Source organism: Sander vitreus, chromosome 17 (assembly GCF_031162955.1).
Source record: "Sander vitreus isolate 19-12246 chromosome 17, sanVit1, whole genome shotgun sequence".
NCBI lineage: Eukaryota > Metazoa > Chordata > Actinopteri > Perciformes > Percidae > Sander > Sander vitreus.
In genome coordinates, this window is record NC_135871.1 from 18,466,613 (window position 1) to 18,488,620 (window position 22,008).

At 39.7% G+C, this 22,008-nt stretch overlaps 2 protein-coding genes across 2 annotated transcripts in view; one reads left to right on the top strand and one right to left on the bottom strand.

Annotated features, from left to right (window-relative positions):
- pcsk2 (proprotein convertase subtilisin/kexin type 2) overlaps window positions 1-9,115 on the top strand; it is a 30,710-nt gene extending 21,595 nt beyond the window's left edge. The window contains exons 11-13 of the mRNA XM_078273673.1: window positions 658-758; window positions 2,318-2,545; window positions 8,004-9,115. Coding sequence (XP_078129799.1) covers window positions 658-758; window positions 2,318-2,545; window positions 8,004-8,493 — 819 coding nt within the window. The 3' untranslated portion in view covers window positions 8,494-9,115. The remainder of the gene's footprint in view (window positions 1-657; window positions 759-2,317; window positions 2,546-8,003) is intronic.
- A 3,109-nt stretch (window positions 9,116-12,224) lies between these two features.
- Window positions 12,225-21,698, bottom strand: bfsp1 (beaded filament structural protein 1). The gene is made up of 8 exons (XM_078273674.1): window positions 21,120-21,698; window positions 20,446-20,506; window positions 19,968-20,063; window positions 17,183-17,275; window positions 16,111-16,224; window positions 14,942-15,162; window positions 14,005-14,096; window positions 12,225-13,767 (listed from the first exon to the last, which is right to left on the bottom strand). The coding sequence occupies exons 1-8, from the start codon at window positions 21,491-21,493 to the stop codon at window positions 12,773-12,775; spliced, it is 2,046 nt and encodes a 681-aa protein (XP_078129800.1). The 5' UTR covers window positions 21,494-21,698; the 3' UTR covers window positions 12,225-12,772.
- Window positions 21,699-22,008: the final 310 nt, after the last annotated feature.

Sequence of the window (22,008 nt, forward strand, 5' to 3'; positions counted from 1 at the left end):
ATCGTTGAAAGAATTAATGGATGAGTCACTAGAATCAGAGAGACACAGAGAGTATGCCATCTTTGAAAAGAGAGACAGCTGAAGCATGACAGGTGATGCTTCCTTTAATTGATAAGAATTTCCCTACTTTGACGGCTAGTTTTAGGAAAAGGAGTATAGGAAGGAATATAGAGCGACACTCTATACCATGCATGTGTCTAAAAATAATTTCCCAGTGTACAAAGGCTGCTGCCTTTGTTACACACAAAGTGTTTGTGTTTGTGATTATGCAAATCACCTTTGGCTGTTGACAGAGCCACGGATTTCCCCTAGGGTTTCCCCTCTAATTTCAGTCAATCTGTTATCATTTCTAATTAAGCACCAAATTAAATAATTAAATGCTTATTCAGTAAATATAAACACAACTTGTCTGCTGATGTGTGTATATAACAGCTCAGCCAATGTACACTCTGAACTCTTATTTATCCTTTTCTGTCTTTGTTCTGTAACATACAGTATATATAAAGCAAAGGACTTTATTGATTATGCAAATGTCCTTAGACTGTACAAACATTTATATTTTTTCTTTTTTGTTGAATAAAGGGTAGTGTAAATCTTTGGGGCGGGAAGGAAAAGAGTCTTTAGTGACTGAACGATCCTGTGATTTGCTTATTTCAGGCCACCACAGACCTGTATGGGAACTGCACGCTGCGTCACTCCGGAACATCAGCAGCAGCTCCAGAGGCAGCTGGTGTCTTTGCTCTGGCGATTGAGGCAAAGTATGTACTCTACTTCACCTTTCACACACCTACAATATATGTGATTAATGATTTAGATGGACTGTCTGTACACATTGTTAAAGGTCCCATGACATGCTGCTCTTTGGATGCTTTTATATAGACTGGCCCATCTGAGCTTTCATTTTCTCAAAGGCAGACCCAGGGCTCGGTTTACACCTATCGCCATTTCTAGCCACTGGGGGACCATAGGCAGGCTGGGGGAAGTCATATTAATGTTAAAAAAACTCATAAAGTGAAATTTTCATGCCATGGGACCTTTAAGTCTGCTGGTCAGAAGGTATAATTTCACAATAACAAGCTTTCAGCTCTTTCGATTTGGATAATATGTCATTTGAAAGAACACTGTTTTTATGCTATTTAGTCATGAGCTGTACAACCTTGAGCTTTTATGTCGCATTGATGTCTTTGACTTCTTCTGTCAATCTCCATTCTCAGATCCTTTATTCTAATTTTCCCTCTATGTGTCTGAACTCCTTAAATGCACAAATCATTTCTCCACTTTTCACAGAGCTGCTTATTTATCACAGCCGTGAGCCAGATGAAAAGCAAAACAGTACTTATTGTGCCGCCCACAAAGTTCAGACTCTGTGGGCCTGTGCCAAGGACACAAATGATATTTGGATCAGTGCTCTTTATATCTCAGGACAAGTCTAGAAAAACACAGTTTATATACTATAAAGAGTGGCTCACCTCTATGTTTTAGTTATTATTTCCTATATGCATGTAGCAGAGAGCCTGGGATGATAAAAAACACTGCAGCACATGATTGAGGCTAATGGTGATACTAAAGCTTCTATTATTGATGTTTACAGGAAAATGTTAATTATGTCATATTAACACTGTGGTACGAGTTTTATTTTATAATCCTTTCAGAGCAGATTGTTCCTTGTGGATTAGAAAATAATTAAAAATATATGCCACTTAAGTAAACCCGCCCACACATAATTAAACGAATATGACAAATCTAAAACCTGGAGAATTACTGCTTCTTAAATCCCAGAGGAGAGCCTTTTCCTTCTCTCAGACGCTTCATTTCTCACACTAAAGGCTGACAAGATTCTGCTGCCATTAACTGACACCAGTTAGTGGAGTTGAGTAAAGAACACTGTTTGCTCTGTACACACAATAATGATGATGCTGTTGGTAGGAGCGGATGCTCACCCTGTCCGGCAGCAAATAATCCACGAGGCTGTTGGCACAACTGCACGGCCTTTTTACTGCCCAAACACACTTGAACCAACGGCAGGAGTCAGCCAGAACAAAGCTGTGACACACAGCCGAGACAATAAAGGGAGAAACAGACAAAGGCAACCATCTGCCTCACAGAACAGACACTATGATGTTTAGATAATTGAAAACTCATTAATGCAAAACCATGAATCAGAAATGTTTTAATATTTGAAACTCAACATTATTTTTTTGTTGTTGCTAGAATGCCTACTTTTAACTTGCAATATTATGTCTCCTCCATCACTCTGGTCTTCCTTTATCTCCCTGCCTCTGTCCTATTCACGCTGATGACTGTTTGTCCACCTCAGCCCTAACCTGACATGGAGAGACATGCAGCACCTGTCAGTCCTGACCTCCAAGAGGAACCAGCTCCATGACGAGGTCCACCAGTGGAGAAGGAATGGCGTGGGTCTCGAGTTCAACCACCTATTTGGTTACGGTGTTCTGGATGCTGGGGGCATGGTGAAAATGGCCAAGGAATGGAAAACTGTGCCTGAGCGTTTTCACTGTGTAGCCGGATCCATTCAGGAGGCCCAGTGAGTCACATTACTAATTTTAGTCTCTTTTATGCTATGCATGCCTCATGCTACATGTGCACACTACATGTTCCAAGGAAACTGTGCTCACCAAGATCCAAGGAAAACACTGCTGAGCACAAGAGACATCTAGACTCATCTAATTACTGAGTAATCCCAATAAGGCTTAATTCAATAAAACATCTGTGATGGGAGTGTCCACTTCATAACCCTGTAATATTTAGATTAGCTGCTCAGTCTGTCTGATGGTCCTGTTGATTTATAAGGACATAGACTTATGTCCTGACGGTTAATTAATCTGAATTGGATTTCTGTATAGTAGATTATGGTAAGCATCCCTAACAAAATTGTTGAAAAGATGTTGAAAAGACATCTAGTGTCGTCTTGTTTCAGTTTGATAATAATGAATATAAAATCCCCCTCAAAGATTGTTTGGATTTCACTTGGATGTTTCACCTTCACTGCATAATGATGTATGTGCAAAGGTCTTACCTTAAATAAAGACAATGCAACTTTTCTAATACACAAAATTTACTTAGAGCAATACAACACACGTGGTCTTGTGTGACCTGTAGCCTATGGTGGTTACTCTTAGCTAATGTTACCAAACTTTAGGTAGCTATTGCTGTTTGATGGACATTACTGAGTACATTCTCTGACTGTGAAACCCCTCTTCAATACTGTTACAGTAGTATAACATTTTAGCCAAATGTTAAACCGTAGGTTAGCATTTAGCTTTATACTATAGTTGTCACTGTATATTGGATGTTTGTATTTTTTGGATATTGGATTCATTTATAATTTACAATTACTAGATTTTAAACATTTGATATTTATCACGTGCTTTAATGTTTGCTCCTGCTGTCAGGCCTCTAGGTAGAGTGGTGTTTTGATAACGTTCCATCTGGCCTCTGCTTTGGAGATCCTCAGGCTCTGCCCCCATCTTTCTTTCTTTCTTCCACTCACATTAAGTATTATCTCCCCTTGTGTCACTCATCTTCCTTCCCTCATTCCTCCATCCACAGCCTAGCTTTCACTTTCTCTTCTGTGCCCTGTCATTCTTTTATTTCCACTGTCACCTCCTATTCCTCTCTTTCCCTTGTCCCCCTCTGCTTGCTGCACAAGGGTTCTGCTATCCATCCATTTATCACATCCTGGGCTTTGAGCTCCCGCGTGTGATGCCTGGTGGTTTCCCGTGGCTAGCCCTCTTATTCACTCTAATTAGAGCACCACAAATGTCCCAGCATGGCATGCCCTGGAAACACTGTCAATTAGACTGACTGACAGCAAGGAAGGGATTCCAGGTGGAGGTGTTCATGTGTGTAGATGTGTGTGACCGAACACTGAGCTTTCACATGCATTGTGAAAATGTCAATGTGTGGGTGAAGATAAAAAAGCAGACCCAATATGGTACGTCTGTGTATTTTTTGCCTCCATCAACACCTCCAATTCCTTATTTTAGTCTCTAATCAGTGCTCTACAGACGATGAAGTCACGACAACATTGTGTGAAAATGTGCCTGGGTGTGTGTGTGTCTCCCTTGAGTGCAGTGCCAGATAGAAAGGGAGCATCCCATAAGTTTCATATGGTTTTATTGCATCCCTGAAGCAGAAAGTGGCATCAGCTCTTTGCTCATGGACAAACCTTAAGTATCTGAAATAATAATGTTTGTAAAGGCAGTATAGGGTAGGGAGAAATACTGCCTCCCTTTTTCAACAGTTTCCACAGCAGCACACAGCTTCTGCTGCCTCTATTGTGGTAGAGATATAATTACAACATGGCCACCTCTGATGATAGTGTATCACCAGAGAAAAGCAATAAACACAAACATAGCCATGCTTGCAAACTGCTCAGCATTTATCTGATAGCTGCTTTGGCTGGCTACGGCTTACTTAGCTGGAGGAGAACATCTCATTATCAGTGGAGCTGTACACAGTGCCACACTGTGGGGTGAGGTTGTTTTTAATCTACACTGGTCCTGCCCATTAGAGGCATCCCTCTCCCTGCTTTAAGGCCGACTGCTGTAATTACTCTCGCACATTATCTGATGGGGACGGTGCACCTGCTGCGCACAAAATTGTTTTGGGGTCAAAAGTGAGATCTGAACATGTTTACGCCCAGAATCGGTTATACGCACAGTCATACAATCTAATAAACTAATAATAGTAATTTAAAAATGACTTTTTTAATGATATTGAAGATGGAGAAAAAAATGAAAGTTGTGGTAAATTGCAAGTTTGTAAAATAGCTCTTTTTATACTTTCTTTTTACAAAAAAAACCACCTATATAGTCATATAGTTAGAACATCTGTTTAATATTTGGTTATTTCAAATTTTCTCATCATGCATTGTAGGGTGTAACTTATTGTGAAACACCCCACTGTGAATTGTTCTGTTTTTCTGGGAATAGTAATTTGCCTTATCAGCCCTTAGCAGCTCACTGCTGCACTCACCTCTCTGTGCTCAGCATGGTGTTCTGTTAATCATTTTTCAAAGTGAAACTCCACACATCTCTCTCACTCAGTTTCTGTGTCTTGTCCCTGTTGCCTTCCCTCCACCCCCATTTCCCACCGCCTGCGATGCGGCCCCGGCCTCTAATAATGTTATTAAGTCTTCTCATAGCCTTGGGCCACCACCCCTGTCCTGCTGTGCTCTTTCTTTCCATCACCCAACAAGATGGGAACAGCAGTGTATGTCCTCATTACCACAAAGCAACAACAATACCAAAACCTGCCTGCTTTTACACTCTGCTCTGAGCACATACAAAAAGAAAAAGGATCTCTGCATGCACAGAAAAGGAGCTACAATTCAGAAGTGGTCCAGTACGTGACATGCTACAAATATAGGGCCTCAGATTCACAGTTGGCTATATTATAAACACTATTCTACAGTACAAATGTATAAATACACCTAATAGGCAATGAGGTAATATTGGACATTGTTAAAACTTTTACTTATGGTAAAATATGGTTAAATTTTAATTGACAATATATGAAACAGAGCTGTCAAACATTTGCAGTTTCCAGCTACTCACGTGTCACAATTTTCAGTTTTTCTCTGTTTCATATTTGTTTTGAACTGCTGTCAGTTAAACGCGCTATTAACGGCGTTAACGCAAACCCATTTTAACGGTGTCAATTTCTTTATTGCAAGATTAATGTTCTTTTTGAACTTTTTTTTCACTCTTTTTTTACACCACACCGGATCTAGCTACACCGGAAACAAAACAACAGACACGCCGCACACACTTGTTTGGGCTTGCGAGCCGGCCAAAGAGTAGTAGGCTAACGTTACGTTTTGAGTGGATGGCGAGCGCGAGATGCCGAAATGGATGCCAATAAGATTCTGAGTGGAAAGTTTACTTTTAAAAAGTTGCCAAATGGTTCCATTGACAAGACCAAAGTGATCTGTGTGTTTTGTCACTGTGAACTGAGCTATCATCGCAGCACGTCCAGTCTGAAATACCACTTGATGGCCAAGCACACAGCTGATGTGAATTCTCCGCCCCCTCGTCAAAGCCAGGTGACAAAAGCACAAAGCAAGCCGATCCACTTTTCCATGTTGATAAGAGCCTTAAAATGAGAAAAAATAATTGGGCAAAAAGAAATCTAGGGACATTTAGAATAGATAAAAATGTGCGATTAATTGAGATTAATTGTGAGTTAACTATGACATTAATGTGATTAATCGTGATTAAATATTTTAATCGTTTGACAGCACTATTTTGAACTGATATTTTATAGTTTGACTATTTGATCAATTATTGAAAATATTTATTACATCTTTAGATAAATTAATCATACAAATATTCATCAGTTGATTGGCTATTGATGCACAAAACGTATAGTGATTAAATAAGAAAATATAAATATATAGATTTAAATTAGGGCTGTCAAACGATTACATTTTCTTAATCGCGATTAATCGTTGAATTGCATGTTTTATCACATTATTAAAATTCTATTATTTTGCAGTTCAGAACTGTTTTAAGTACATATTAACAATGGAAAGCAATTCTTACCAGTGTATCTTGATTGGGAATCAAATCAATGCAAAGAAAGTGACTTTATGAACTTGATTTTAAGATTTGTATTTGTTTATTATATATTTGATATAGTCACACATTTGAATCTAGAGTCAATATTAGGGTTGGGTATTGTTTGGTTTGGATACCGGTGCTAGAGCGGTACTTTTAAAACGGTACTGGTGCCTTAACGGTGCCTGAACCGATACTTTTTAAGAAAGTTAAAAAAAGAAGGGTACTAAACAGTTGGTGACATTAAAGAATGGCTTGTTTATTGCTAAGTCCATATCGTCAAAATTAAATGTTTAATAATAATGTAATCACTATAACAATAACTTTTCACTAGTAAATAGCTGTTGAATGACAAAAACAACCAGCAGATGGGAAAACGGCATTTAACAACAACTTTGAATGCACCATGAGGCTGTAAATTACCAGTTTCATTGAACGCACCATCTGTGTTTTTCCGACAACGGCAGCTGCAGATTGTTACATCCCGGTGTTAAATCCTCTACAGTGAAATACAGTCACACTTTACGCAGTTTAGCGTTAGCTGTCAGCATTGTAACCGTGTTTAATCCAGCTAGTAGCTAGCGGTAGGCTAACGTTAGCTGCTGTCGAGTATAGCGTTAACTAGCGTCACATGCAGCGATGTTTCTGTTGCCTGTAATGTCTGTTTCAGAGCATCAGAGAGAAGTGCAGACATATCAGTGGCACCAGAATGAGGCACCGAATTCCGCGTTGCTATTCCTGCAGCAGCAGGATGTGTTACGAGGAAATACGGCAAAATAGTAGCCTGTTAGGCACGACGCAAAGCCGAGTGAAGTGAAAATAAATTAATAAATGGTGGCATGCGATTAATACGATTAAATCGCGATTAATGCGTTAATGCTGACAGCCCTAATTTAAATATATAATATACATTTTGAATGAAACTAGAGTTTAAGACTTTTGGACAGCAATCATTAAAAATCACTTTAACTGGAAGCAGCTAAAACATTATGTGACAAACGTGTGTCACCAAGTATAAAAGGTGGTCGTGTATTGCAGACCAAATAGTAGAGTATTTTATTCCCCCCACTAAGATAAATTATGTAAGCAGACATGACAGTCATCTCTGCAAGCAGGTTTAAAAAGAGGCTTGATTCTCCATCATCGTCGGATGGTTCTATAGGAAAACTAGGTCAAGTACTTGATTTACCATGTCATTCCAAGGCGAGCAGGATGGGGGTGTAAGTAGATAAAGTTAATTCTTTCACCTGCTCTCTCAGTCTGAGCTACAGAGCTGCAAAGCCATCTAATCATGGTGATATTCTGCTCATGTTCTTATTTCTTTTTACTTGACCTTTGCTCATTTTTAACACTGATATTTGACTTTTTTCTATCTCTCTGTCACAAAGTATTAACTTCCTCAACCTATTTTTCCTTCCCCAGTAAAATCCAGTCTGGCAACAAACTGGTGCTGGCCATCACCGCTGAAGCCTGTCAGGGTAAGGACAACTTTGTCCGCTACCTGGAGCACGTTCAGGCGGTGGTCACTGTCAATGCCAGCCGCCGCGGCGACCTTAACATCAACATGACCTCGCCCATGGGTACAAAGTCAATCCTGCTGAGCAGAAGGCCCCGTGATGATGACTCCAAGGTGGGCTTTGACAAATGGCCCTTCATGACCACCCACACCTGGGGCGAGGACCCCCGCGGGACCTGGGTCCTGGAGGTGGGCTTTCAGGGCGAGGAGCCACAGCGTGGAGCCCTGAAGGAGTGGACCCTCATGCTGCATGGAACACAAAGTGCCCCTTATATAGACCAGATAGTACGTGATTATCAGTCCAAACTTGCTATGTCCAAAAAGGAGGAGCTGGAGGAGGAGCTGGATGAGGCTGTAGAGAGAAGTCTTAAGAGTTTGCTGAGTAAAAACCACTAAATTCCCATCTGCATGTTGCCAAATCTTTCACTTTCTCTTATCTTTCTCCCTCTCTGAAATCCCACTCTATCCTTCTCTAAATCTCTTCAGTTCTTCTCACTCTCTTGTCATCCTCCCTTCTGTCTACCTATCTTGCCCTCTTCACTCTGCTTTTTGTTATTAAGTGTTTCAATTAGCACCCAACCTTAAATGAATGTTTCTTGTAATCCAATCATGATAAAAAAAAAAAACAGTGTAAACATTATTAATATGTTCGACATAGAGAAAGCAAACTATATGACTTTTTACACTCAGAATTGTACATAAACCAAATATAATGCACTCTTTCATGCTCTTGCTTTAACTGGTCTGCTCCTCTCTTCTGCCAACTGTTGTACAGTTTGTGACTGTAAATGATTTTCTGTGTCATTCTACTTAAAGTTTAATATCTTGCAAACAGTGACACTTCTTTCTGTTCATATTTTTATGTGACATGCACTGTTTATATAAACAAGGAAAGAAATGTGTGATTCATTTTGCAGCCTGTGGTCCTTAGTTCCTATTTCATAATCTTTGACGTATGCTATAATAAATCTATTCAGCTGTTTATTAAAGCACTTGAGTGATTTGCAACACACTACCGGACCGGACATACTGAGTAAAAGTAGCATTCTCTGTCATTTCAATGGCCAAACTTTGATAGGGTAAAACAAAGAATTTGATAGACAGAGAATGTGGAGTAAACCTTTTTCGTCTGAAAAATATAGTCTAAAAAGTGAAGCACAAGTGGGTGCTACATTACCATACCGTACCTAGTTTAAATCTTTTCCCATGATTATTTCATTCTGTCCTGTGCTTTCTAATAAAGGGAAAATGACCCCTGAAAAGTGAAACCTGAGCTACGTATGCCAAGGTACTCTGCCCTTTATAGACACAAAGGTGTTACACGAAGCATCAATAAATCACTGTCATAACATTTTTCACTACTGTATGGATTATAAATCTGTGAGGAGACTCAGTCTCACTGCATTTAAATAATGTCTGCTGCCGTCTGGCTGGATTTCATAATAGCAGAGAAGGAAAAGGATTACTTTATGACAAAAAGTATTCTCTGTGAAACAGAAGGCAACATGTTTTAAGAGAAATTTCAGAAACTTTGTTGAAATATCACAGGCATGTGATTCTACTAATAATCCCAACCATGATCTTATTTGTTTAAAGCGGCTATGATCAATAATTCTCTTTAATCAAAGATGGATCACATAATTACATGTAATGTGAACCGTTTCGCTTGTAGTGATAAACCCACAGAGAATTATCACCCAATTCTGCAGTTCCCCTCACCTCTTTGGGGTGTTTTAGTAGCTTCCAGCTCATTGCTTTGGTTTTACGGCCCACAACTTTACTGGTTTGATTCACTCACATCGGCATAATTTCCAGAGCCAGCAGGCAGTTGTTTTCAGCAAAAACGCTCCAAAAATCCAATATACAAAATTAGCAAATAGCTGCTAAAGAAAGTGTAGCATTTTTTATATTCAACCTACATTCCTCATCCAAATGAATGCTTATGTTGCTTTGATGTGGGTGGATGTGTAAATAAGCAACCATAGAAGTTCTATTTCTATAGACGGCCCTTTGGAGCCTGTGCCTCAAACTGATTATCTGCATAGCCTTACTAGAATTAACCAGAAATGAGGACAAAGCTCAGACAATTAAACAAAAATGACGGACAACAAATAAAAACAGATATGGACACTGTGGTGAGAGCAAGTAATTTTAAGCCACACGTATTAAATAGAATGATCCTTCTTATAGAACGAAGAAGAATATAACATCACTAAGGCAAACAACACATAACAATATAAACCCCACAGCATATGCAGGCCACAATCACACATATCTAAGCAAAGAAGAGCCTGCAGTTTATACACACTGCGTAGCACACACACAATGCTACGTTGCAAGATAATGCAGTGGTTGCTGATGCCCTTATCTGCACAGTGAGTAATGTTAATGACTGCGTTGTTGTACTCACCTGTCTAAACATCATTGTCACTCAAAGTCCATTTGCTCTAGATTCAACTTCTCTGCAAGTTCATTCTTACTTAGAGCTGAAAGATGCTCTGCAGTCACATCAGGGATTATTATCACAGAGAGCAGAAAGGCCTCACACACCCCGCTGGATGTTAAAGTTCCTCAGTGAAAGCAGAATCCACCATGGAGGATCCACCATGAGCATTTAGCATGTTTGTTAGTTGGACCCAGAAGGCACCTGTTGGTGATGCAATATCACAGGTGTGTTTGATTTGGCTAACTTATAGAAGCGTGCTCACCATAGACTTTAAAATAGTGGACGTAGCATCCATGACATCACCCACTGGTTTGTGAACTGCCGTTTTGAAGCCTCGTGTTTTACACAGGGCCATGGAAAAGCATTGCCAAGCCTCAGTCATGATTGACAGGTTGGCGTGTAGCCACACCCTAAAGCATCCCCTGCTTTATCATCAATTTTGAAATAAATGGGAACATCATTTACAAAATGAACATCATGCTGTATTGAAGAAGACTTGAAAGTAACTTTTGAGGCCATAAACTCATTATGAAAATGTCCATTGGGGTAATAAATCAAGTGAAAAGTAGGGTCATTTTCCCACAGACTTCAATATAAACTGACTTCTTTTTGCAACCAGTGGAGTCGCCCCGTGCTGGAAATTAGATAGAATGCAGGTTTAAGGCACTTCCGCATTGGCTTCACTTTTCAGACCGGGAAGCTTCGTCCATGGTGGGTGGTGCATTAAAACAGTGATTCATTAAGGTATATCCAACCTTTTTAACTATGCTGAGGTACAATAATGTTAACAATAACCATAACCCATTATGACATAGCATAATACTTAATTTTATTGCAATGTTACACATTCTTGTTCTGTTCGCTAAGTGCAAGCCTGGATGCGACCTGTTCCATAATTTTTTTTCCTGCCAGTGAAAGAACACATTCAACATGCATCATTTCCAGATTGTCAGCTGAGTGCAGAGTGCAGAATGTCACTTCTGCAATCCTGCGGCCTCAGACACACCAGCAGCTTCTGCTGATTTGGGTCTTTTTTTATCATGACTTTTTCATGTAACTTTGGTGTTCATTTTGGAAATTAGTTAAACTTACTTAAAAGTACTTAAAAATACTGTGTGAGTACACATAACTACTTAGTAACAGTAAAGAGAGTAACCACCCCTGCTATTTTCATCTTTTCATTAACCATTTCAATTCTCTTTGGACATCTAAACATATTTTGTTTTAAGCAGCTTAGCTTATTCAGGTCAAATATTTCTCATTTTTCTCCCAAATCATCTTTGACGCCTTTTGCTCATTCCATCTTCATTACTATTCTATCCTTTCTGGAGACGGATTGGGTCATACTAAATGCTGAGGACATCGTGAACTACTCAAAGTCACATAAAAAATGAATGACTTTCCTGTGGATGCCGCAGCACTTAAAATATGACTTAACCGTTAAGGGAGGGCATGTAGGTTTCTGTGACCACCATCTGTAAAGTGTTATGTACACCAAAGTATAGGGGCATTTTTAAAAGCCGAGGATTCATTATTATACTATAACATAACATGTCTGTGTCCACACATGCACAAATGGTTTTATGACCTATCAAGTATTTGTGTGCAGTGCTTGGTGCAAATAGTCTAAGAACAGGGGTATACAAAGTATCTAAAAGCAGAACAAGAAATCAACTGATGTTTGAATCATTTTTATTATTCAATATATCAAAGCAAATTAATACACAGCAAAATTGTGCTGAGGGCAGGCAGTGGTATCCAATTGAACAAATGAGCTCAAAGGGGAGAGTTGGATTACTAAGACAGAGTTCAGAGGGGTGGCGCAACTTTTCAGTTTTCCCAGTTTTTTATTTCTTTTCTTATAACATTTTTATTGGTGGTGTGGAGCTTAATTTTTATTGTCCCAAGTTTTCAGACAGTAAAGGACTCATAGCATGATCATGGGTGTTAAGTCGAACAACAACAGCAGTACTTATGGAACCAGCAAAACATATTCTGGATGCAAGACCAGAGACTGCAAGCAAATGGAAGAGTATTTAATATCAGAGCAGGAATGTGTAGTTGGTCTTTGAAGCATGGTTGGTTTTTCCTCAGAGACAAAAAATATTGGTCTTATTACAGCAGTTTGAGGAACAGTGGTGTTTATCAGTATTGTCTTCTTGTCAGAGGACCTGAACCATGTAGGACCCTGGTGGAGTTGACTGACCCTTCATGTCAGGAGACGTGGTTTCAATGTTTTTTCTTGCTAGACTTCTCGATCATGGTCTCGACCACCATGGAAGTCTCCTCATAACCTTTAACTCTGCGGCCATCAGAGAACTTCTCCACAGACTCCACCACCTCCAACTTCTCGTAACTCATTGCGTCTGGGGTATAGCTGCCAGAGCTGGTGCTCGTGCTGGTGTTGGCGCTGGAACTGGAGCTGGAGCTGGTGCTGGCACCACGTGGCGTAGGCTTTGGAGTGGGCCCACTCTGCCTGTTGTCATCCTGGCTTTTCTTGTGATGATCATCAGCTGGGGTAGGGTCTTTGGAGTCAAAGGGGGGAGGGACTGGACTCTGATTTTTTGAGTGAGGGTGAGGCTCTCCGTCCTTATGCTTACCTTTCCCTCCATTGTCCTTACCTTTTCCACCCTTATTATTGTCCTTTCCTCCTCCTCCATTAGAGGGCAGAGTGGGATCAATAGGCCTGGGGTCTACTATGGGCGGAGGAGATGGGGGAGAGGGTATGGCGGGTGCGTAAGGCTCATAGGGAGGCATCATATCATCTCTGATAGTGACGAAGATGTGGCCGGCTGATGGTGTTGAGGTGTAGAAGCATGGATCCGGGTAGCTGCCGTCGCCAGTGACAAGGACATAACGACCCTTGGTGTAGAAGTCAGCGATTGGCTCAGGCTTCTTGTACTTCCTCATTCTGTCTCTGACGATGTTACAAAGAGTGTCAAAGGCCTTGCTGATCTGAGCTCCATCTGGGACATCCTGTGGAGACACTCCAGTGAGAACAGGCCTCTGCTCTTTTCTCTTCGCCCTCTTTTCCTGCACTTCCACAGGTGGGATCCCCTTCGTTTCTTCATCTGGAACCACTCCAGCTGCTCCCCCATTTCTTTCCTCCTGGCCACTGTCCATCACATCTTTCGGTGTCAGTTCTTTCTTCTTCAGGACCTTCTTGGCCAGGATTTTCTGGCGGGGCTTGATGCTGGTGATATCTTGGATAGCCTGGGTGATATCTGGACACAAATGAGGGCATAAGTCAATTTGCTGGAATTGGTGAACTAAGAAAAGACCAAAATTGTGTATGCACCAACACACCCATATGTTCTAGGATGCTAAAGATAATAAAGACATCGCTTTGTACAACTGAATCTCTAAGAGAATGTATAGTTGTATCTCCCAATGGCAGCTGATTGTGTGTGCATTGTGATTCTCAATGTAAACCAGCTGGGATGTGCTCATGTTGCCCTTACCTCTCCCCCTGCTTGATGCAGTGGGTGTGTGAGTGTAGCGGTAATTAGTAGTGAACAGGGTAATGGGAGTGCCAATTATCGCTGAATTCAACCTGCAGGGGAAAGAAAGCAGTGAAATGTCAGCCATGCAACAGCCATGCACTCAACAGTTTTACGATGCAGGGGAATCTAGTAAGGAAAACTGTAATTTAAATTCAAAAAAAGAAAACAACAGGTAACTTTAAATAACACCAATATAGCTAATCTGACACTAAAAAAACACTCTGCTTGTTGTTGTGTTAGTGCAGTAGAGGAAAACATAATGTTGTCACTCAGTGCCATCTGCTGGCTGATTCTGTACTTTACACCAGTTACAACATCATGTGAATAAACAAACCGAGTCGTTTACATTCTACAATTATACTCAACTTACCCATGGGGTTTTTTTTCAACTCTTGATATTCTTTAGAGTCTATAGCTTTAAACGATACTGTTTTTTCATAAATAAAGTGCTTGTCAAGAGGTACAAAATGATCCTCTTGTACCTTTTGGATGTGTGGAGAAGGTCATAGAACAGCATTTAGACCTTCATGTAGGGAGATTTACATACATTTCATTGACATTTACATAAATGTACTTGAAATAAATGTTTTTGGTGGCTAGTCAAACATTTGCACTTGGGTTGCGTTGTCAAACATTATAAAGTTCTGTCTATAGCCCTGCGTCCATTTAAACCCATGTACCTGGTCATTATTTGGCCATGTAAAAGCATTATGTATTGCCTTTACATTTACATTTAGACATTGAATAATTTCAGCATTCAGTAAAGAGCTCCATTCCTCCAAATGCTATTTATTTTTCTAACCCGACTGAAGTGACCCTTTAATGTCTTCAGTCAGGCCTTGCATGCCTTTGTAAGTGTGTTTCTGTGTGTTTCAGCAAGGTGGAGGCAGTCTACCTGTTATCTTCGTTCTCGATTATCCTCTTGTACCTCTCCAGCTCATTCTCAAGTGATGTCTGGTACATGGCTAGGTGGCGACATTCACTGGTGAACTTCTCAAGGGACCTCTCAGCTTCTTCAATCTCCTTCCGCAGTGATTCGATTTGCTCGTTGTACATCTGGATCTCATTGTCATAACTCTCCTGTGTGTTTTTAATGCTTTGCTCCAACACGGCAGTCTGAAAGAAGAGACAGAGGCAAGGATTAATTAAGAAATTATGATTTAAAAACCTTACAAAGCCCCTTGAATTGTAACGTAATTAATAGTAACACTAGTTTAGTATGTGTTGCTGATGAAAAGTGAGAAGTCAAGAAAAATGATGAACAAATAAAATGTAATTTGTGTCCAACACAGGGGTTAATTCTGCAGTATTTCATACAACATTGTGCAAAGGAAACCAGTGTTTTCAGACAAATAAAACAAAAATGTATTGATGTGACCACCCTATAGAGGCTTACAATGTGATCATTGAAGGCTTCTATAGGGTCCAAAGAGATATATGATGCATAATATAAGCAGAGTGAAGAGCATAATTTGTGCAGATAAAAGAGGTACAGTATGTCGTTAGTCAAAACCTGTAGGAACAAAGCAGCCAAGCAAAGAAACACTCAAGTTGAAGATCAATGCAGGCACTACATTTGATTGTGTGATATTTCATTTTATTGCACTAAACCAGTCCTGTGTTTTTCATTTCTTATAAGAAACACTGCCTTCACTTAACCTATAACTACACTGATAAGTACAGTGATAAGATGGCTATGGCTGACATCTATTGGTATTTATGAAGCATTTATTAGCACGTGTTTTCATAAATCCCTAATAGTTATCTTCTTAACAGTTTTTTGATAATAAGACACACCACAGCCTATGGGTTATCCTCAAAAGTTTAGAGCTGTAATGATTAGTTGATTCTCTGTTAGTCGATTGACAGAACATTACTTGGCAATTTTAATAATCGCTTAATTGTTTAAGTAATTTGTAAAGCAAAAATGTCATAAATCCACTGGTTCCAGCTGCTCAAATTTAAATATATTCAGTTTTTTTCTGGTTAATTGGTGGTAAAGGTAAAAAAAAAAGAAAAAAAAGAAGTGGAACCTCCTGTTGTCATGGTGAGTGTGTGACCCACCTCAGCCTGCAGACGTTGTTTCTGGCCCTGCAGCTGACAGAGGGCGCTCTTATATTCCTCCAGCTGACTTTGCAACCCTGGCACTTTCCTTTGAGCCAGAAGCTTCTCCTGTTCCTTTACACATTGAGCAAAAATCAATGAGAACATGCAGACAAGCACAGTGTGTCTCCAAAGTCTAAGCCTGCCATGTTGGGAAATAAATGATTAAACTAACCTTACTCCATGTATTTGATTAACAATTATAACAATTATAAATAATTAGTTTGTAACATTCTATCAAAATGGGCAGCCTGTTGATGTCATACTAACCCGCTCATGAGAATGAGTTGAAATGGGCCAATATGCCAAAATCTCTGTATAAATAAGTGACAAAATAAAGAAAAAAACTACATAAAGTGGCTGAGTTGGGTGTTGCCAGAACAGCTTCTTTGAAACTTTACAGTTAACAGCAATTTATCCAAAATAATACCATTATGAGGTGTTATAATTACGATATTGGAGGGCATTGCCTAACAAAATCTCTCCTGTGTGTTTAAATGTGTTGTTATCTGGTGACTAACAAGGCAGAACTATTAGGATTAAGATGATTTCCATACTCATTGTCATGTTTCTGTTATGTTTTCATCTCCGCCCACTGAGATTTAACTCAACCAATTAATTTCTGCAGCCAGAGCAGCTCTGCCTCTGAGAAATATTTGTATAAATAAAACAAAACTTCAATCTGCTACACAAATGCCAGTCACTGTGGCATAGTTCCCTTAAAAATATTAGCATGCACAGTCGTTCTTCCTGGCATTTGCTTCCTTATGTGTCCTGACACAATCAAAGCGTCAAAGCGCTGGCCTGTCCATTTGTCAGGTGGACTGTTTAACTGTCTGTGCTTTTTGCACATGCACACACTCACGTATACACAGTAAAAAACAGACAAATGCAGGCACAGGCGACCAACTGGACTGAGAAGCCAGTAACCTCATCAACCCCACACGTGTAGCCAGAGCTGACACACATGCAAACACCATCCTCTCCCCCCCAGGGACTGCAGCACACACAGTGACAACATTAATGACCTCACCTCAAAGATGCCTGCTGACACATTGGGAGCAAGGGGAAGTGTCTGGTTGATTTGCTGTAAAATGTTTACATAGGTCTGGATCTCTGCAAGGTTCTAGAGAAAGATAATATAAAAGTAAAATATAAAATATACAACTCAGCAAAAGGAAAAACATCCTAAGCTATACCATTTCGCAAAGTTGAACCACTTTATCTGCTCTGCTCACAAACCTCTTGCTTATTCACTTTGCACTTGGGTGGGATAATTAGTATCCGATAAAAGGCTTTCATTTAGCTGAAATATATTTATAAATAGTGCTTGCATTTTTCTTTTTTTTTTACAGCAAAGGGAGTTTCTTTTCAAAAAGTGTGAACTTCGACTCAGTAATAAAGAAGATATATATTTCCTCTTTCCAGAGGGTTACTTCATATCTCAGGACCACAAGCCCAATATTCATGAGACGGCTCACTATTCTTTCCCACATACTATAGTAACAGCAGTGCCCTTTGATATGCTATCTCAATATTGCAGAGTCACAGATTAATTCATCACCAACAGCAGTATTGGGTGAAAATAAAAGAAGGTAGAAATTGCTCAGGCAAGAACGTCTATGCAAAGTACGTCTGATGCATTATGTAACAGTTTTCTTTTGTCTCAGTATTTTTGTGGTTGCTGTGTTGCACCTTCAAGCCATTTCTACTGCACAGTGGGTAATATTTCAGTTTTTGTCTTTCCTCTGTGCTTTACTGCCATTATGTCAATGCCAAAGTATTCAAAAGCAACAAAAAGAAAAACACACACTGACTCACATACTGTGGATTAGGTTTATCGGCTGACTGTGAGTTATCCATACAAAATGTACCACCCTGAGATCAAAGATACTGTCAAAAAGAACAATACAGGCATACTTTCTAAATTTGGTCGCCCTTTGAGCAATGTGTCAGAGATATAAACTGTTTTGAAGGAATTATTAAAGCTATTTCTCAGTAATTGGCTTTTACGGGCCCAGTCTCTGAAAGCCATCGATAAGGACAGCTATAACATGAGCATCAATGCAATTGTTCACTGTCACTTTAGTATGTATCTTTGCTCTAACTTCAAAACATATTGATTTATATACACTTACAAAGCCCACAACACTCTCCCCTTGGCCACTGACAATTGATTTCCAGTAGTATGCTAGCTTTACAAAGGTCCATATTGCATATTGTATATAAGCATAGCAGACTTTTCACAGAATAGACTAATAACACATACTTATAGCATTTACAGCAAAAAATAATTTCCAATACTGTCTCTCTGTGCAGCTCTATCTCCCAGAAATGTTATGTATATACTAATGATTTGCAAAAATACACTTTGAGAGAACTGTAGTGTCACCTGAATTGCGTTTCTTATCAATATAATAGGAAAACCTTTTTGATAAAGGTATCTAGCAAGTGGCAAAATTTTCTTTGTGAACATTGACTCACAACCAATTTAATTTGTTTTCCCACATTATTTAGCCTGGTATTGCTACTGATTTGCAAATGAGTAACCTCTCAGGTTATTTTATAATTTCATTTTTGATATCAACAGCGCAGACCTAAATGCTTCCGGATGCAATTGGATAGACCTAGTTGGGGTGGTGCTTGGTGCAGGTGCAGTTTGGTCACAATTGTTCTTAAATTACAGCTAAACAGTACACTTAAATGTGTTCCTGTAAACATTTGAGCAATACTGTAGCGGAATCTGGATACATAGTTGATAAAACTCTGCCTAGTTTGGCAGTTTGATCTGAGTTTTTGTGAGCCTGGTGCGTTGCACTAGAAGGACGCACCTACAAGACGGTGAAGTTAATCTGTCAATCATCGTCTCAAACCCGCCCCATATTAGATTAATACTTGTGATTGGTCCGCCCAGGGCCTGGTCGGCTGGAAATCTCTCTAAACTGGAGGGGGGCCAGACGTAGTCTATCTGTCAGAGTAAATGAAACATGAGCTGGCAGATTTATGTGGTTTCCAGGCTACACAATATCCACTATTGCAATACAGTATCCGCTCATAGTTAAACCTACGTTTTTTAGGCACTCAAAGCATAGGGAAAGTCTGGTTGGTCTAGTCTGTGGTCTGGTTGGTCTATTTCAAAAGTCAAAAGTGACTTGAATCATGAGATAATACATGTTTGCTTTACTAAAACTTAATTTAAACCTAAACCAAAGTGCTTTTTGTAACCTAGTGGAACTCAGGAGGCGAAGGCCAGTGTCCAGTGTCCGGTGTTATGCCACTGAACAAAACCCCATTTTTTTCCTCAAAATGTGTTTACCAAAACAATTAGTGATATATAAGCATAATTTCTAGGATGCAGGGTTTCTCTGTGGGCTTTTATATTATATTATAATATTTATTAAAACACATATACTGTAACACAAACAATAAACAGAAAATACAAAATACGTGCCATAAAAGTAGATTAAATCCTAAGGAAAGGCACACGACAATCCATAACCACATGTCTAATAACTCTTAAGGAAGTAATTCTCCTTGGATGCATTGAACAAAGACTACTGTCTGTTTGAAGGAGATTTTATTAAAAGACATCTTAAAAAATGTAGGGAGACATATACAGGTGGTTAGTTTTGTTGATGCAATCAAACAATTCTTTTGAACTAGCAGTGAGAGCTCATTGAGATCTTACGGTAATGGGTTCCTATCAAAAATATGTATTGTATTTTAGAAGTTGTTTTTGAGACTATAGAGTTGCACAGTAATTCAGTTTCCATTTTTGGTTTCGCTAATTTTGATCATTTACCATTAGTGCCACTGACCTTCTTGTGTCTATCTCTGGTGGAGTTGATGTCATCCTGCAGGAACTGTGATTGGATCTGGTACTCCAGGTTTCTCAGCAGAGAACTGTCAGCCTCCTGCAGGAAAAGAGAAGAACAAGCAACAAAATGGGGACCCAAGGGGGAAAAACTGGGGAAGGTTCAGTGTGACGTGTATTGAGTTTATCAAGAGTCAAAGAACACTGAATAAGATATACTGCAGTCGTACAAAACTCTTCGGTTTAATCCTAATGAATTCTGTTCTGTTCGGTTTTTTATTTCAGCGATCATAAACCCCTTTTCACAATTAAATTGCTAATTAAATCTCTGTATTTCTTCAATTAATGTCTAAAATATAACAAAACCAATATAGTAAAATCTCATTTGATTTAGTACCATCATTTCATCAACATCATTTTGAGCAGTCTCTTGTTTCACATGCACACAATTTTCCATGTTCAAAATTTAATCCATACAGTACCTTGTTTAATTGTTCCAGTGTGCCCCGTAGCTGTTCTTGATAATCACATTCATTTCTATATCTGGAACATAAAACATTCTTGATTATGTGTTAATATAAAGCAAGAGGAGATACGTTACTTTATCATAATAAGCTGCAGTATTATGTACTTACCTTACATAACCTGTGTGTTAAATAAGTCTTATTGCCTGTTTGTGATGTGTGTTCACAGTGAGACAAGACTCATCTCTTTCTCCATTAAATTTAGTGGGGCCATGGATAGTGGTGAGTGAGAAAATGTTTATTTTTTTGCATTTTTTATCAGTGATTTGGGTGAACTAAACCTTTAATTTACCACAATTTAAAGTTGATGTTTATTCACTATCTTGTTTTATGATGACCCCTATTCAGAATAAAATGATTTTTCAGCAAGATTCAGTATGATTACCTGATTTTAAGACAGTGAACTGATAAATTTGACTTTGCATCCATTCTGACATTGATTATCTATTAATGTCCAGTTTCCCTGCTGATTTGCCTAGTTGTATCAATTATCTGCTTTTTGTTTTTTGTGGAACCAGCACCTTCACTTGTTTAAGATTCTTTATCACACCCCATTAATTATGAGAACATTTCTATACATTTCCAATCACTCCATCTCTAAAGAAGATAAGACCAATTCACCGCTCTCTTACTTGCTGGTGTATTCATCCATCATGCGGCAAGCATCCTTCAGCTCTCGCTGCAGCTTGGCATGGTCAGAGGACAGCTCCCGGATGCGCTGCCTGTTGACTTCAGTCTGCTCTGTGAAGGCCTCCTCTAGGCCGCTGGCCTCTTCCATCCGCTGCAGTGTCTCCAGTTGCTTGCGGAACACGGCGTTTCGCTGCTCCAGGACTCGTGCCCTGTTGATGTACCGGGCAAAGCGGCTGTTGAGCTCCTGAAGGCTCTCCCAGCCCTGGATGGCTGAGATGCCTGCAGAGGATTCAGAGTCCACAGGTTCCTCATCGAAGACATCTGAACGCTCATACTTTTCCTTGCGCACCTCGTGCAGGTAGCTGGTCTTGTACATGGTGGTACAGTACGCTTCCCTCCCGTGGGTTGGTGGTATCCCAGGAGTGCTTGTCCCCTTCAGCACCTTTATTGTGTGAAAACTTGGGTGCTCACCCTTGGCTGTCTCATGCTATACTAAACGCTGCACAGCACTGGTTGGTGGCGAAATAGCCCCCAAAACCTCCCCCTAGCTGTGGCCGCGCATGCTACGAGCCTGGGGCCTTCCATAGTTTATTGTTGCCTTTGTGGAAGAGATTAGAAAAGCCATGCTGTTGATGACAAAGCAGAAGCAAAAAAACAAACAATTGGCTGGACCGCGAAAGCACTGGGTTGTCACACACCATTATTTTGGTTCTTAGTCAGCTGCTTTCTAGATCCCTGTTTGATAAGGCAGATTGGATGCTAGCCCACCACAGGACAGAGGCGGAATTTCGTGCAGTGCAATTTGTGTGGACTGTTAAGAACTATTCCTGCCAGAAGTGTTGACACACTTTGTACACTGAAAACAAAAAAGTTCTTTTGGTGGGTACTTGT

Coding starts and splice junctions, on each gene's coding strand:
- bfsp1 (XM_078273674.1), bottom strand. CDS start 21,493: ATGTACAAGACCAGCTACCTGCACGAGGTGCGCAAGGAAAAGTATGAG. Junction 20,064..20,445: donor CACTGGAACAATTAAACAAG/GTACTGTATGGA, acceptor CTTTTCCTGCAG/GAGGCTGACAGTTCTCTGCT. Junction 14,097..14,941: donor ATCGAGAACGAAGATAACAG/GTAGACTGCCTC, acceptor TTTCCCCTGCAG/GTTGAATTCAGCGATAATTG.